Source organism: Phaethon lepturus, unplaced genomic scaffold (genome assembly GCF_000687285.1).
Source record: "Phaethon lepturus isolate BGI_N335 unplaced genomic scaffold, ASM68728v1 scaffold11270, whole genome shotgun sequence".
Taxonomy (NCBI): Eukaryota; Metazoa; Chordata; class Aves; order Phaethontiformes; family Phaethontidae; genus Phaethon; species Phaethon lepturus.
In genome coordinates this window covers 32,324-44,361 of record NW_010509968.1, presented here as the reverse complement: position 1 = coordinate 44,361, position 12,038 = coordinate 32,324, and the positions used below count along the sequence as shown (strand labels likewise).

At 40.6% G+C, this 12,038-nt stretch overlaps 2 protein-coding genes across 2 annotated transcripts in view; one reads left to right on the top strand and one right to left on the bottom strand.

Annotated features, from left to right (window-relative positions):
- Positions 1-2,839, top strand: part of CASP6 (caspase 6, apoptosis-related cysteine peptidase) — a 9,961-nt gene extending 7,122 nt beyond the window's left edge. Inside the window, exons 6-7 of the mRNA XM_010292465.1 lie at positions 1,615-1,771; positions 2,393-2,839. Of these exons, the coding sequence (XP_010290767.1) occupies positions 1,615-1,771; positions 2,393-2,631 (396 nt within the window). The 3' untranslated portion in view covers positions 2,632-2,839. The remainder of the gene's footprint in view (positions 1-1,614; positions 1,772-2,392) is intronic.
- Positions 2,840-4,237: 1,398 nt separating this feature from the next.
- CCDC109B (coiled-coil domain containing 109B) overlaps positions 4,238-12,038 on the bottom strand; it is a gene marked incomplete at its 5' end in the record, with an annotated part of 8,467 nt that continues 666 nt past the window's right edge. Inside the window, 6 exon segments of the mRNA XM_010292573.1 lie at positions 4,238-4,446; positions 5,381-5,497; positions 6,901-7,104; positions 7,921-8,081; positions 8,294-8,398; positions 12,004-12,038. The exon segment at positions 12,004-12,038 is cut by the window's right edge and continues 29 nt beyond it. Of these exon segments, the coding sequence (XP_010290875.1) occupies positions 4,369-4,446; positions 5,381-5,497; positions 6,901-7,104; positions 7,921-8,081; positions 8,294-8,398; positions 12,004-12,038 (700 nt within the window).

Sequence of the window (12,038 nt, the reverse complement as noted above, 5' to 3'; positions counted from 1 at the left end):
GAGTTAAATCCAGTTGGCAGCTGGTCACAAGTGGTGTTCCCCAGGGCTCGGTTCTGGGGCCGGTACTGTCTTTATTGATGTTCTGGATGAGGGGATTGAGTGCTCCCTCAGTAAGTTTGCAGACGACACCAAGTTGGGTGGGAGTGTTGATCTGCTTGAGGGCAGGAAGGCTCTGCAGAGGGATCTGGACAGGCTGGATCGATGCACTGAGGTCAACTATATGAGGTTTAACAAACCTAAGTGCTGGGTCCTGCACTTGGGTCACAACAACCCCATGGCTGGACCTGGGCGTGCTGGTTGACAGCCGGCTGAACATGAGCCAGCAGTGTGCCCAGGTGGCCAATAAGGCCAACAGCATCCTGGCCTGTATCAGAAATCATGTGGCCAGTAGGAGTAGGGAAGTGATTGTGCCCCTGTACTCGGCACTGGTGAGGCTGCAGCTTGAATACTGTGTTCAGTTTTGGGCCCCTCACTACAAGAAGGACATTGAGGTGCTGGAGCGTGTCCAGAGAAGGGCAACGAAGCTGGTGAGGGGTCTGGAGCACAAGTCTTATGAGGAGCAGCTGAGGGAACTGGGGTTGTTCAGTCTGGAGAAGAGGAGGCTGAGGGGAGACCTTATTGCTCTCTACAACTACCTGAAAGGGGGTTGTGGTGAGGTGGGTGTTGGTCTCTTCTCCCAAGTTACTAGCAACAGAACGATGCTCAAGTTGCACCAGGGGAGGTTTAGATTGGATATTAGGAAAAATTTCTTTACTGGAAGAGTGGTCAGGCATTGGAACAGGCTGCCCAGGGAGGTGGTGGAGTCACCATCACTGGAAGTGTTCAAAAGAACGCGTAGACATGGCACTTCAGGACATGGCACAGTCGGCATGGTGGTGTTGATGGCTGGACTTGATGATCTTAGAGGTCCTTTTCAACCTTAATGATTCTATGAAACATTTATAATGTATACTCATAAAAAAGCAAATTAACTTCAGTTCATCAACTGAGTTCTTTTACAGCACAACTGGCATAGCATTTACCTTTGGAAATCAGAAGAAACAGCAAGGATGGAACTTCACTGTAAATGAAAGAAGATTTTCACATTTCTCGCTTTAGTGATGGTTCTTAAGTAATGCTCCTTACCTACTCTGTATCTTTTGAGTTTGTTCCTACCTTGTTATCCTCCATGTATAGCCCTTCTGCAACACTTGACAATACTGGGCTCACTTACTAACTTCTCACAAGGGAAGAACTTCACTCTTTCTTCTCAGGGAGAGGCAAAAGAGACAAAAAGTCTCCATCTATGAAGATACACGAAAGCTGACTGGACATAGTCCTGAACAACTTGCTCTAGCTAACCCTGCTTGAGCCAGAGGGGTTGGACAAGGTGATCTCAAGAGGTGACTTCCAATCCCAGCGATTCTGTGATCATCTCAGAGCTTTCACTGGACTTTGTCACCATTATTTTAATTGATAGAGAAGTAAATCGGTCTTTATGAATCCAGATTCATGGTAATGTGGAACACCTAACTGAACAGAAGTCCCCTCTGATTAGTGCCTGAAGTATAAGTATCATATTAACATAGGTGACCTTAGCAGAAGTGAAAGCGTAACAATATTTCTCACCAACAGGCATGTCGAGGTGATAAACATGATGCTCCAGTTATTGCTCAGGATTCAATAGATGGTAGCAATGAATCCATCATCAATGAGACTGAAGTGGATGCAGCTGGTGTCTATACCCTGCCTGCTGGTGCAGACTTTATCATGTGCTACTCTGTGGCACAAGGTAAGTTGTAATATTTTACATGTGATGTCCAGTATTTCACTGTAACAAGCTTGAACACTTCTTCATTTTACAGTCAAAATAATGAGTACAGTTCCAGGTCATCTGTTTTGCATGTCTGATAAGTGACATCTTGTCTCGGAAAGAGCCTCATATGTTAAGGAAAAAGTGAAAGTAAACTATCAAGGTTGCAGTTAATTTGCCAAGCAGAAACATTCTCATCAATCTTGCTGTTGAGCTGTCTGCTGACAGCAAGCATTCCCCTCTTTGCCAGGATTGTAGGATTCTGGTCGCTTATAAAACTTCCATGCCACTACATGGCTGTCATCTCCAGTCCTCCAGGTATCTTGTCCTCACTCCCATCTGCTTTCTTGTAATGTGCAGATACAACCCTGTAAGCTACCAGTCCCTGAACCGTGCTCCTCTTGAGATCACTGTGAGTGATCTCAAAGCAATTTCCCATCTACAATATCCAGTGAAATTACATAATTGTCAAAGTAAGATTTACGCCCATTAGTAATCCCTAAACAGATGCAGCTAGCAAGCATTAACTCTCATGAATATTTTTTAAGTGGCATCACTACTTATATTTGGATATAATTTTATGTTCCTGTTCTACAATAGGTTACTTTTCTCATCGTGAAACTGTAAATGGCTCCTGGTATATTCAAGATTTGTGTGAGGCACTGAGGAAGCATGGCTCTTCCTTGGAGTTCACAGAACTTCTTACTGTTGTTAACAGGAAAGTATCTCACCGCAAAGTGGATGTGTGCAGAGACATTAATGCTATTGGAAAAAAACAGATTCCTTGTTTTGCCTCAATGTTAACTAAAAAATTGTATTTTCATCCAAAATCTAAGTAGGTTGTTACTTAACAATGACAACCATTAACTAATACTCACTGTAGAAGTGAAAAAACACACCATCTTAGTTCAGGAGACTAATATTCTACAAGATTGTCTGCAAAAACACTGGGCTCAAACATTATAGTTTGTATATACAATAGTTTCTAAAATCTTAAACCAATTTTAAAGCTAGTTTTACAGCTCTGTTCATCTCAGGGAATTAGGGAAGTTGACTGGTGCAAAACTATTAAGAGGTGCTCAGATTTTATTGAAATTGGTACTCTAGATTAGATTACTTTTTTCTTAAAAGTTTTTTGCTTGGTTGCTGTCATACTATGGCATATTTTACTATTTTCAAAACATTTCAAATGTTACATTTGATTAGATTTTCTTGCTCCAAGAGTACAGTTTACAGGGAATATGTTTGTAGGGCATCTTTTTAGATCTGTGGACAGTGGTATCCACCTTCCAATTTTCGTGGATTTATTGAGCTTTTTAGACTTTTCTTGTTTTCTCTCAACACTAAAAAGGAACTTAATTCCTTGAATACAGCTGTAGTATTAATATAGATAAAATGCTTCTTTTTGCCTGCATATCATTTACATTTGGGGCACAATTAAAGCATGCTGGTGCTTTGCATCCTCGTGAGAAAAGCAAGCAGTAGTGAAATGAGATCATGCTTGCTTAGCATGACTTGGGTAAGCTTGCCTTGTAGATATTTCTAAAGCTAAAGCAAATCATTTCAAGGTTTCCAGGCTCACTTACAACTAGCTGCACAGCTGTTGACAGGTCTGCAAAATACAATATATGTAAACCTTCATACTTCAGGCTTTGGTGTTGGATCAGCCTCTTCCTCCCCTTGGCCCCAGGAGAGATCAGCCATACACTGTCATTGTGTACATAAAAGTGATAGTGCAGGTGTCACCACAGGATGTTTCACCACAGGATTGTTACTACTGCAGCATCAGTAATTTCAATGCTACTTACTAGAAGCGCATGTTTCTTTTATTATTTTTGTACCTTATTGGTACATGGGCATAACTCTGGGGGACAATAGAGAACTCAAGCTGAGAAAAGTGTCTTAATCCACTTTCCTGGGTATAAAATAATTGATTTACTGCTCTGCTTTAGTTAAGTCTTACTATGGCTACTTTTAAGCTCTGTACACATCATGTATGTTTGAATGTTTTGAGAAATTCTTTCAATAAAATGCAACAGTGAAACATAAACAGTATTGTAGTAAATGAGTTTGATATATCTTACTTTTCCAGCAATATTTACTAAAAAAGCTTAATTGTGATACAAGTCTAACTTCCACCAATGCTGTTACACCAACAGAGTCAATGCATAGAGCTAGGGAAAAGGAAACAGTAATTTCAGGAAAAAAATCCTTAATACTAATGCAGAAGTTAAGTTAATTATTCTACAGGCTACTGCTGTGCTATAGTAAATGGTACTAAAAAGACAGCCCTTGTTCTATAAAATGTCCCTGTCATTTTACCAGCAGGCAGAATGCCTCCGTTTCCCTAGTGAGATTTGACAAATCTTGAAGAACTTTGCTTCAGCAGCTTCTTTATAGGGTTTAAAAAAAAACAACAAAAACCCAAACCCAAACTATCATGTGACCAAGTAATTTTTATAGATATTTATTGCAACTTTCAAAACTATAGTGGTCAAAAATACCCAGTTTCTATAGAGTAACTAAATGTTTGGATCAGCTTTGAAAGGGCAATTCTAATATATACAAAACCAAAGTCAGTCCTTGTCATTGATTTCCTGGATTGGAAGCCTCAGGTGCAGAGGTTGGCGCAGACGCCTCAGGGATTCTTCTGCCTGCCAGTGCAAGAAAAAGTGAGAGTTCATCCTTCTGCAGCCCTCCGTTTTCTCCTCCTCTTTCACACATCCAGTATTTTTCCTTTCTCAGAAGGCATTGGTCTTGCAAAAGAAACCAAACCAATCAAATGGAGGACGCTGAACATTTACAGACCTGCTCAGGTCATTCAGCCAGTCTCCAGAGAGAAGCATGTGCCCTGCCCTTCCACCCACTCACCCATACCCCAAAGTATTATTTTTCTGAAATTACAATTACAAAATTCATACTCACAGGCTACTGCAAAAACATTGAACTCTAGCCTGTCAAATGTGGCTCATGAAACGATACCCTGAACCACCGGTCTTGAGCTAAAATTAGGGATAGTTTCAATAGGGCTGGCAAGATGGGATGGGAGAGTAAGAACCGAGGAGTGAGAGATCTGCTACACTTTTTCACAAAGACCACAAAGTTTCTCCTAGGCACATTCACCACCTTTTCCATCCAGTCACCCATATTCTGTAAATCTAAGCCTTTTACCTAACGAATGGGATTAAGATGTCAAATGCTGAACTCCTTCCCAAGGAAGGGAGGAGACTGTGTTACCACAGCAGTGCAGCAAACATACCATCTCCAAAAGCAATGCAGCTATTTTATTAAAATAGCTAAAAATGCAACACATGAGAATATGCAAAAAATGTGTAGGGCTGATAAACCAACTTACTTGTTTTAAATGAAATTCATTAAAATGACCCTTTCTTACGATTTACTGAAGTAGTTTATACATCAGTGGCAAACACTGCATGGTTATTTGAACAACTTAAACTGGCTGATACGCAATACATTGTTTTGAATGTAAGTAGCAAACCTTGAGGTCAATTTTCTGTTAGCTGAGAGTTTACTGAAAAAGTCTTAACCCAGAGGCTACTTCATTATTTAAGGCCTGTATTTAAATACCTCTGCTAGGTCTTCTTTGAGCTTGTTATATCGTTCCACATTAAAATGCTGTTTTTTGGATTTCCGATAGAAGTAGTGGAGGAACTGCCTGTCTTTAGCATCAGGGTAAAGGTAGTCCTGGTGAAGAAAGCAGGGCACATATTTGGGGTTAGCAAGAAAACTGGGTAGAGGTCAGAAGATTATCTGTACAAATGAATTTTCAATAGAAATTCAGCCTGTTTCAGGAAGATTTATCTAGTTCAACACAAACACATGTTCTGTTAAGAGGCTACATATGAAGTTATGCCCTTCATAAGGGCCTTTTAGACACACGGTAGGAATAATTTCTATCAATCACGTCTAAAGGAATTTTCAATTACAATAAAGACATAGCATGATCTTCATGACTTGGAGCCACCTGAGTCAATGGACACTACTTCCAAGGAGTCAGAGAAGCTTCAGCTTCTATTTCCCAAAGACTTATTTGAAAGTCTCAAGCAATGGTGCCAACAGCTGTTCAAAAAAGCCAAATAGTAATATCTTTATCCACTTATATACAAAAAGTAGGAATGCCTTAGCCCTTAAAAACCAGTAAGGAGTAAAACTTGCACACAGAGCCAGCTCTTCATAAAAACAGACATATCTCCCCTTTTCACTAAAGAAACCTGATGTCTCACAAGGTCTACAGATCCATGGGTATTATGTAAGGAAGTGTTGGTTACTCTTCCATATACCTCAATAATAAACAAAAAGAGTTTTGCATCACAGAAAGTTCAACACCAACATGTCCACTTTGGGATAAAGTACAGAGCTAAAACAGGAAAAAGAAACTTGTCTTGAAGTCTTACAGGATCTCAGGACAAGTCTCTATTGTGCAGCTCAGCTAAGATCTGGTTTTTGTTACTCAGCAAACTTTTTTTCTTCTAAACAATGCCTGTTTCCTGCTCCATTTCAGCTGTCCTAGATTCACCTCCATTCATTCAAAGTCAAGGAAAAGCAATCGGATTATGAAGAACAAAGCAATAACATTTTTTCAGGCACTAAATTAGGTATATTTCAATAATGCAACTCCCAGAGTTCCAAATGTTTTGATACCCTGCACCATTTATATATAAATTCCACCAAATAAAAGCTACTGTTCAGTGATTTGCCTTCATAAGGCAGCATTCACAAACTGGCACAGCACTACTAGTTGCTCTCCCTTTACAGCAATGAGCAAGGTTCCATTTACTCTTCAAAGTGATCTGCAAAAGTTTATAACAGGAGAGACTTCTTTCATCAATTTTTATTCCCCAGGTTATGAAATCTTACAGACAGTAGTTATGCTCAGCAACTGGTCTGCAGTTCACATGCAAAAGTACCTGGCTTGACTTCCCCTAATGTAATGTTTGTATCCAGCCCCATCAGAGATCAAACAAGTCCCTGTCTGATGGCAAGGCTACTTACTGAATTATATTTTCATCAGATCCTAAACATCGTGATTTTCAGAGTCAGTCTTCCTACTTTACAATAGTCCAGACATTTACAAAACGAGGACTTACCTGTTTAGTAAGAACAAAGTAGGCATAGAAAGCCATGGCACTCCCATAAGTGATGAAGTATGTGACTGGCTCCATGATGTCCCACGAATAGACCCACCAAGTGAGCCACGCCAGCGCTCCCCCTTGTGTTGACATCAGAGCTAAGCCAACCCAGAGAAGCCTGGAGGTCTTTGCATCTGCACTGGCCATGATTCTGGCTTTCATCTAAGGAAAAGAAATACAGAAACTTGTTCAAGCAAACATGAGTGCAACTAATGAGCAGCTCCTCAACTATGTTTTCTCCTGCTGGGCTAGCTACTTTTTCAGGATCTTCTACTGACTCCTCTTACCAACTGCCCTGCAGAGAAAGAAAAGGACTGAAATCCAAGGCCAACCAGATCTGGCTGTTGTGCCCCAGGAAATCCTACCTTTAATCAACCCTTCCCACTACTATGGATTTATGTCTACTGGATTTTCATTTACCATCCGCTTACCTCTGGTTAACATTGAGGCTGGTCCTCACAAAGCAGGTCTGAAGCCAAAGAAAAGGCTGTCCACTTTGTCAGGCTCTTTCTGGCTTCCTCCCCTCATGCTGGATTAGCTTAGCCTGCCCTAGAGCAACATTCATATCTTCCCGTCTTGGATTATGTCAACCATTGGTCCACAATTTGCCTTGATGCCATGGAAAACCCTAGCTTGAGCTATAGACTATTTCTACCTCTACCGTTTTTTCTGTAATGGGTATTCAGAACTCATACAGCAACAGGTGACTAAGTGGACTTTCAATCCCAACACTAGTTATGCTGAAGCTTGTTCATGACAGCTTTCTCCAGGTGTTGTGGTTTCTACCCAGGGCATGTGTTTAACAGGAGGGAAAAGAACTGGATTGAAAAGAATTTGAATTATATTTGAATTGACCATTGTTTACATAACAAAAAAGGCACACCTTAGCCATTCATGCTGATTTCTTTCTATCACAGGACTTACTCTTGATGAAAGGAAATGCTTTTGACTTTTAAAAAAGTAACCCCACTTCCCAACCTGTTCAAGAGGCAGCAGCTCTTCTTTCAGATGGTCCAGTTTCTGTAGCAATTCTCTCTCTTTCCTGATCTGGTGATCTTCTAAATGTAGAGCCACAAACAGTCGGTGAACCAAGGATTTGATATCTTCCATTTCAGTAGCATGCTCACTACTCAGCTTATCTGAAATGAAAATGTCATACAAAACATTTCAAGAACCCACTCTTCTTCATTCTCTCCCACCTCCAACCACAAAAAGCAGGACCATACAATGGTTTAAAAAAAAAAAAAAAAAAAGGAATTCCTTTCTCCAGACAGGTTCCAGTTTTCTGAGACTTCCCATGCCTTTCACTAGATGAAGTGAAATAATCACAGTTATTAAGCATCACTCTTACCTTTTACAGGCGGTGACACACTGTATGCTGTGTCGTTGATAACAAGTTTAAAGTCATTCATCAATAAGACCTCCATCAAGGTTGCATCAGAGACCTTGCTACCATCTGCAGAAGAAAAATTTAAGTTCCAAATCATTTATCATAAGGAATCTTAAAATATTATCCATTTGGAAAAGTGCTAGAGTTCTTTATTAATAAAGTTTGGAAGGGAACTCTACTTTTAGTAAATCTGGTAACATACTAAACAGTAAGGAGGAACACATCAATGCAGAGTGTGACAAGGGGTTTTGGGAAATTAAGATGACCTTCAGTTATAGATTTATGTCTTTCCTTAAACAAACTCTTCTGGTCAAAAGGAGCAGTTATTGTCAGCAGTGGTGTTCAGATTTTTATTAATAGTACTTGAAATCACTCTGTTTCAATATCAGTTGTGACTGGAAGTTAAGAAGTCGTCTTGTACTACTTCTTAGTAGTAGGAGGTGGCAAAGGAACACAGCACATCCCGCAGGGAGCTGACGACACCGAAAAGGAGCTCCTGGAGTCATTAGCAGCAACATGTAACGGTGGATCCCTGGAACTCTTACTGGCCCTAGTCCAGCAGATCCCAGAGCCACCCAGTAAAACCAGCCCCCCCTCCCAGAGGTTCAGATGGCCCAAGAGCCCCTGAAGTCGCACACCATTGCTGCTGGACACATCACTGTGGCACGGGGGGTTCAAAAAGCCACAAGAGCAGCTGCTCCGTGGTAGCTGTTTGACCTGGTCTTTGTTTCCTATACATAAAAAGGGCATCTTCCCCTGTCCCTGCCAAGGGGTGGGCAGTGGCAGGAAACAGCAGCTTCATTCCCGAGATGAATAATGATCAGGCTACAAAATATGAAGATTTTTGTATGTAAATGTTTGTCACAGTGCTACCGCTCCAGCTCCTCCACCTGGCCCCGCGTGCCCACTACTGAAAGGCACCACAGATAACCCCACACCTGCAATTATTTTTTTCACTGGAACTCTGTCCTTGGGCCTCATCTGCCTGAGGCTGAGACTACTGAACTCCATGAGCTAATGCAACAGCTGGCTCCCCGACCCACTCTCTGTGGGTAGCAAACCAAACCTGGAGGGCTATCACCTTCAGTCCAAAAGCTGAAATTTTCATGTGCCCATCCACTCATTTTTTTTTTCTTTTTTTTTTTAAGTATTGTAATAAACATAAAAGCTTATTTGCATGTAAATTATTAAGGTGACATTTACAAAGTGATATTTAAGCAAAAAATGCTTTTCAAAAGAAGTGCCAGACAGGCTCTTTGTTCTGGATGTGATACAACACCAATTTATTAACCCATCCAACCTTTCATTAAGGCTTTCAGCATTAATGAAGCGTTAAAGGTTTGGAGGGATGGGGGGTGTTTTATTTTAGAAAATTCCCCACAGGCTTTCAGCAAAAGGCTACTTTCCTTCCTATACCTAAGCACAGGTGTTCAAACATGGACAAAGGGCTACTTTTTGTCTACAGAAGTTTTGCAGGACCAAAATCAAATCTACAGAAAAATGAGAGTCAACATACACAGCCCTAATGTCTTCAGTTAAGGTTGGGTTTCATTTAATGGCTAAATGACACAGGAGAAGTGTCTGCACTAAATCAAGGCTTCGTAATTTTTCTTTAATAATAAATGTTTAAATTCAACTCTTGGCACTCGACAAATAGTTTCTCTTTACAGTATCAGTTTCCTAATAAATTAAACATTTAAGCTGTTCTCTAACATTACAGTTGCCCAGCACTTGAAAAATACAGAGCAGAGAAATGTTTAACAGTCATTGTTCTAATTGAAGTGGACAACATTTCTATTCCAAAGTTGGGGGTGGGGGGGGGTGTTAAATAGATGAGACGAGGTTAAAAACAGCACAAATCCCTTTCTACTTCGTAACCTGCTGCCCATCCATGCCAAAAATGCCAGACTTGCAGGTTTCTTACAGAAATTATCTTATGCTTCACAAGTGACCGATATTTGCCCTGAAGCAGAGTAGTTAGCTTTTGCTGACATACCACAGAAGAATGAGATTCAGCAGTGAATCCGAATACTTCTGTCATGGATGTCTCTGCACAGACAGCAGTACTCAGAAGTTAACTGTTTGCTGGTGCATGTTCTTGGCTCATGCCTCACCCCAGTAGGAAATCCTTTTTAGTGAAAACTTCCATGTTAAGGGGAAGGGCAGCTGCTGACAATGAACATTTGTTACAGTGGCTCCTAAAGACACAAGAGTCTCTTCCAAATTATCTTTTTCACGAGAATTTTCTACCTTTGCTGCCTATCTGATATAGCATTAAAAAACCCCAAACAATCCCAAAGTTCCTGTGCACATGAAGCTCATGCACACATTGCGATCCACACAGATCATAGAATCACACCTCCATTGCTCTAGAGGATATAAATGTATTGCTCTATGGGGTATTTTGCTGTTTTACTAAATGTGTTCTCAAAGGCAACTAAAGCAGCTTCTCCTAGATCTGTGGCTTCTGGATCTTCTAGGAACATCAATCTATTTTCCGGTTCTTTAAAAGTCCCTGCAGTCCTCTGCAATATCAACCAGGAAGAAAGGGAACGTTATGAATGCACCCAGTTGGACTTTGGACCAACTTTTCTTGACCCCATCCTTGCTTTTGTTTATGTGTTACCTGACAGAAAATAAATCTTTCTATAGGGATATAGCTATCCTTCCCTCCCCGCCCCTTCCTTTCTTTCTTTTTAGGGGGATGAGAGGGGAAGGGAAGAAATAGATGCCTTTAGGTAGCCAAATTCAAGTACCTATTCCACCAGATTCAGACAAGAGAGCTACATCTCACTTCTACTTTTGAGATTGAGTCTCTAGGACCAGGACAGGGGTCACAAGACCTTTCAGAATTGCTGTGGAAAAACTACAAAATGCTGCCAAAATACAAGCCAAGTTGTCTTGAAAATAAAATGGAAAACCAGTTTAACTAATTGGATGTTGGCTTTTATAAACAGTCAGACCAAAGAGACAAAACACATGAAAACAGCGAGCAGAGCTTGAGAAAATCACCTGAAGACTTGGGACAATGGGATAAACAGTATGCTACAAGGAAGAAAGACATCAATGCTAACATATCAGTATAGCTTTTTTCTTTCAACCCAAGGGCCCCAAAGTACTATACTCTGATTAGTGAAATCTCCCCAACGTCTCAAAAAGCTGCACTTTATCACTGCACACATTATCTGGTTGCTTAGGTCTTAGTAAGTTTTCCATACAAGTTTAAGTTTGTAGTAAGGCAAACAGATTCTTCCAGCTCCAGCTAACAGAGAATAACTGGCAGGCATCACATTCAAGAGCCTGACTGGTTGCCTTTAAGAATGATAACAGAGGACAAGGAAAGAAAAAGATATCAAGGAAACTGGAAGAGAGACACTTATTTGAAGACAGCATTACAAAGGGAAGCTACCTGAACAAGATAATAGAGGGCACTACTGGGATATAGGGATGGTTACAGTAATATGTCCAATTCTGCATTTTTAATCAGCCTTTCCAAGAGGACTCGGATATTAAATCTGAAATGCCAATAGGCCCCAGAAGCATTCAAGAACTACCCCAACAGCAACAATGCTAAACCTGATGGAGGACCTGAACTCATGCTTCAGGAGAGAAGTACAGTCCATTTGAAGAGGAATGCATTTATTTTGAGGAATGACAGAAGAGTAAGATACCTGTTGCAAAGACTTCCGCCCTCTCAATTCCTTTA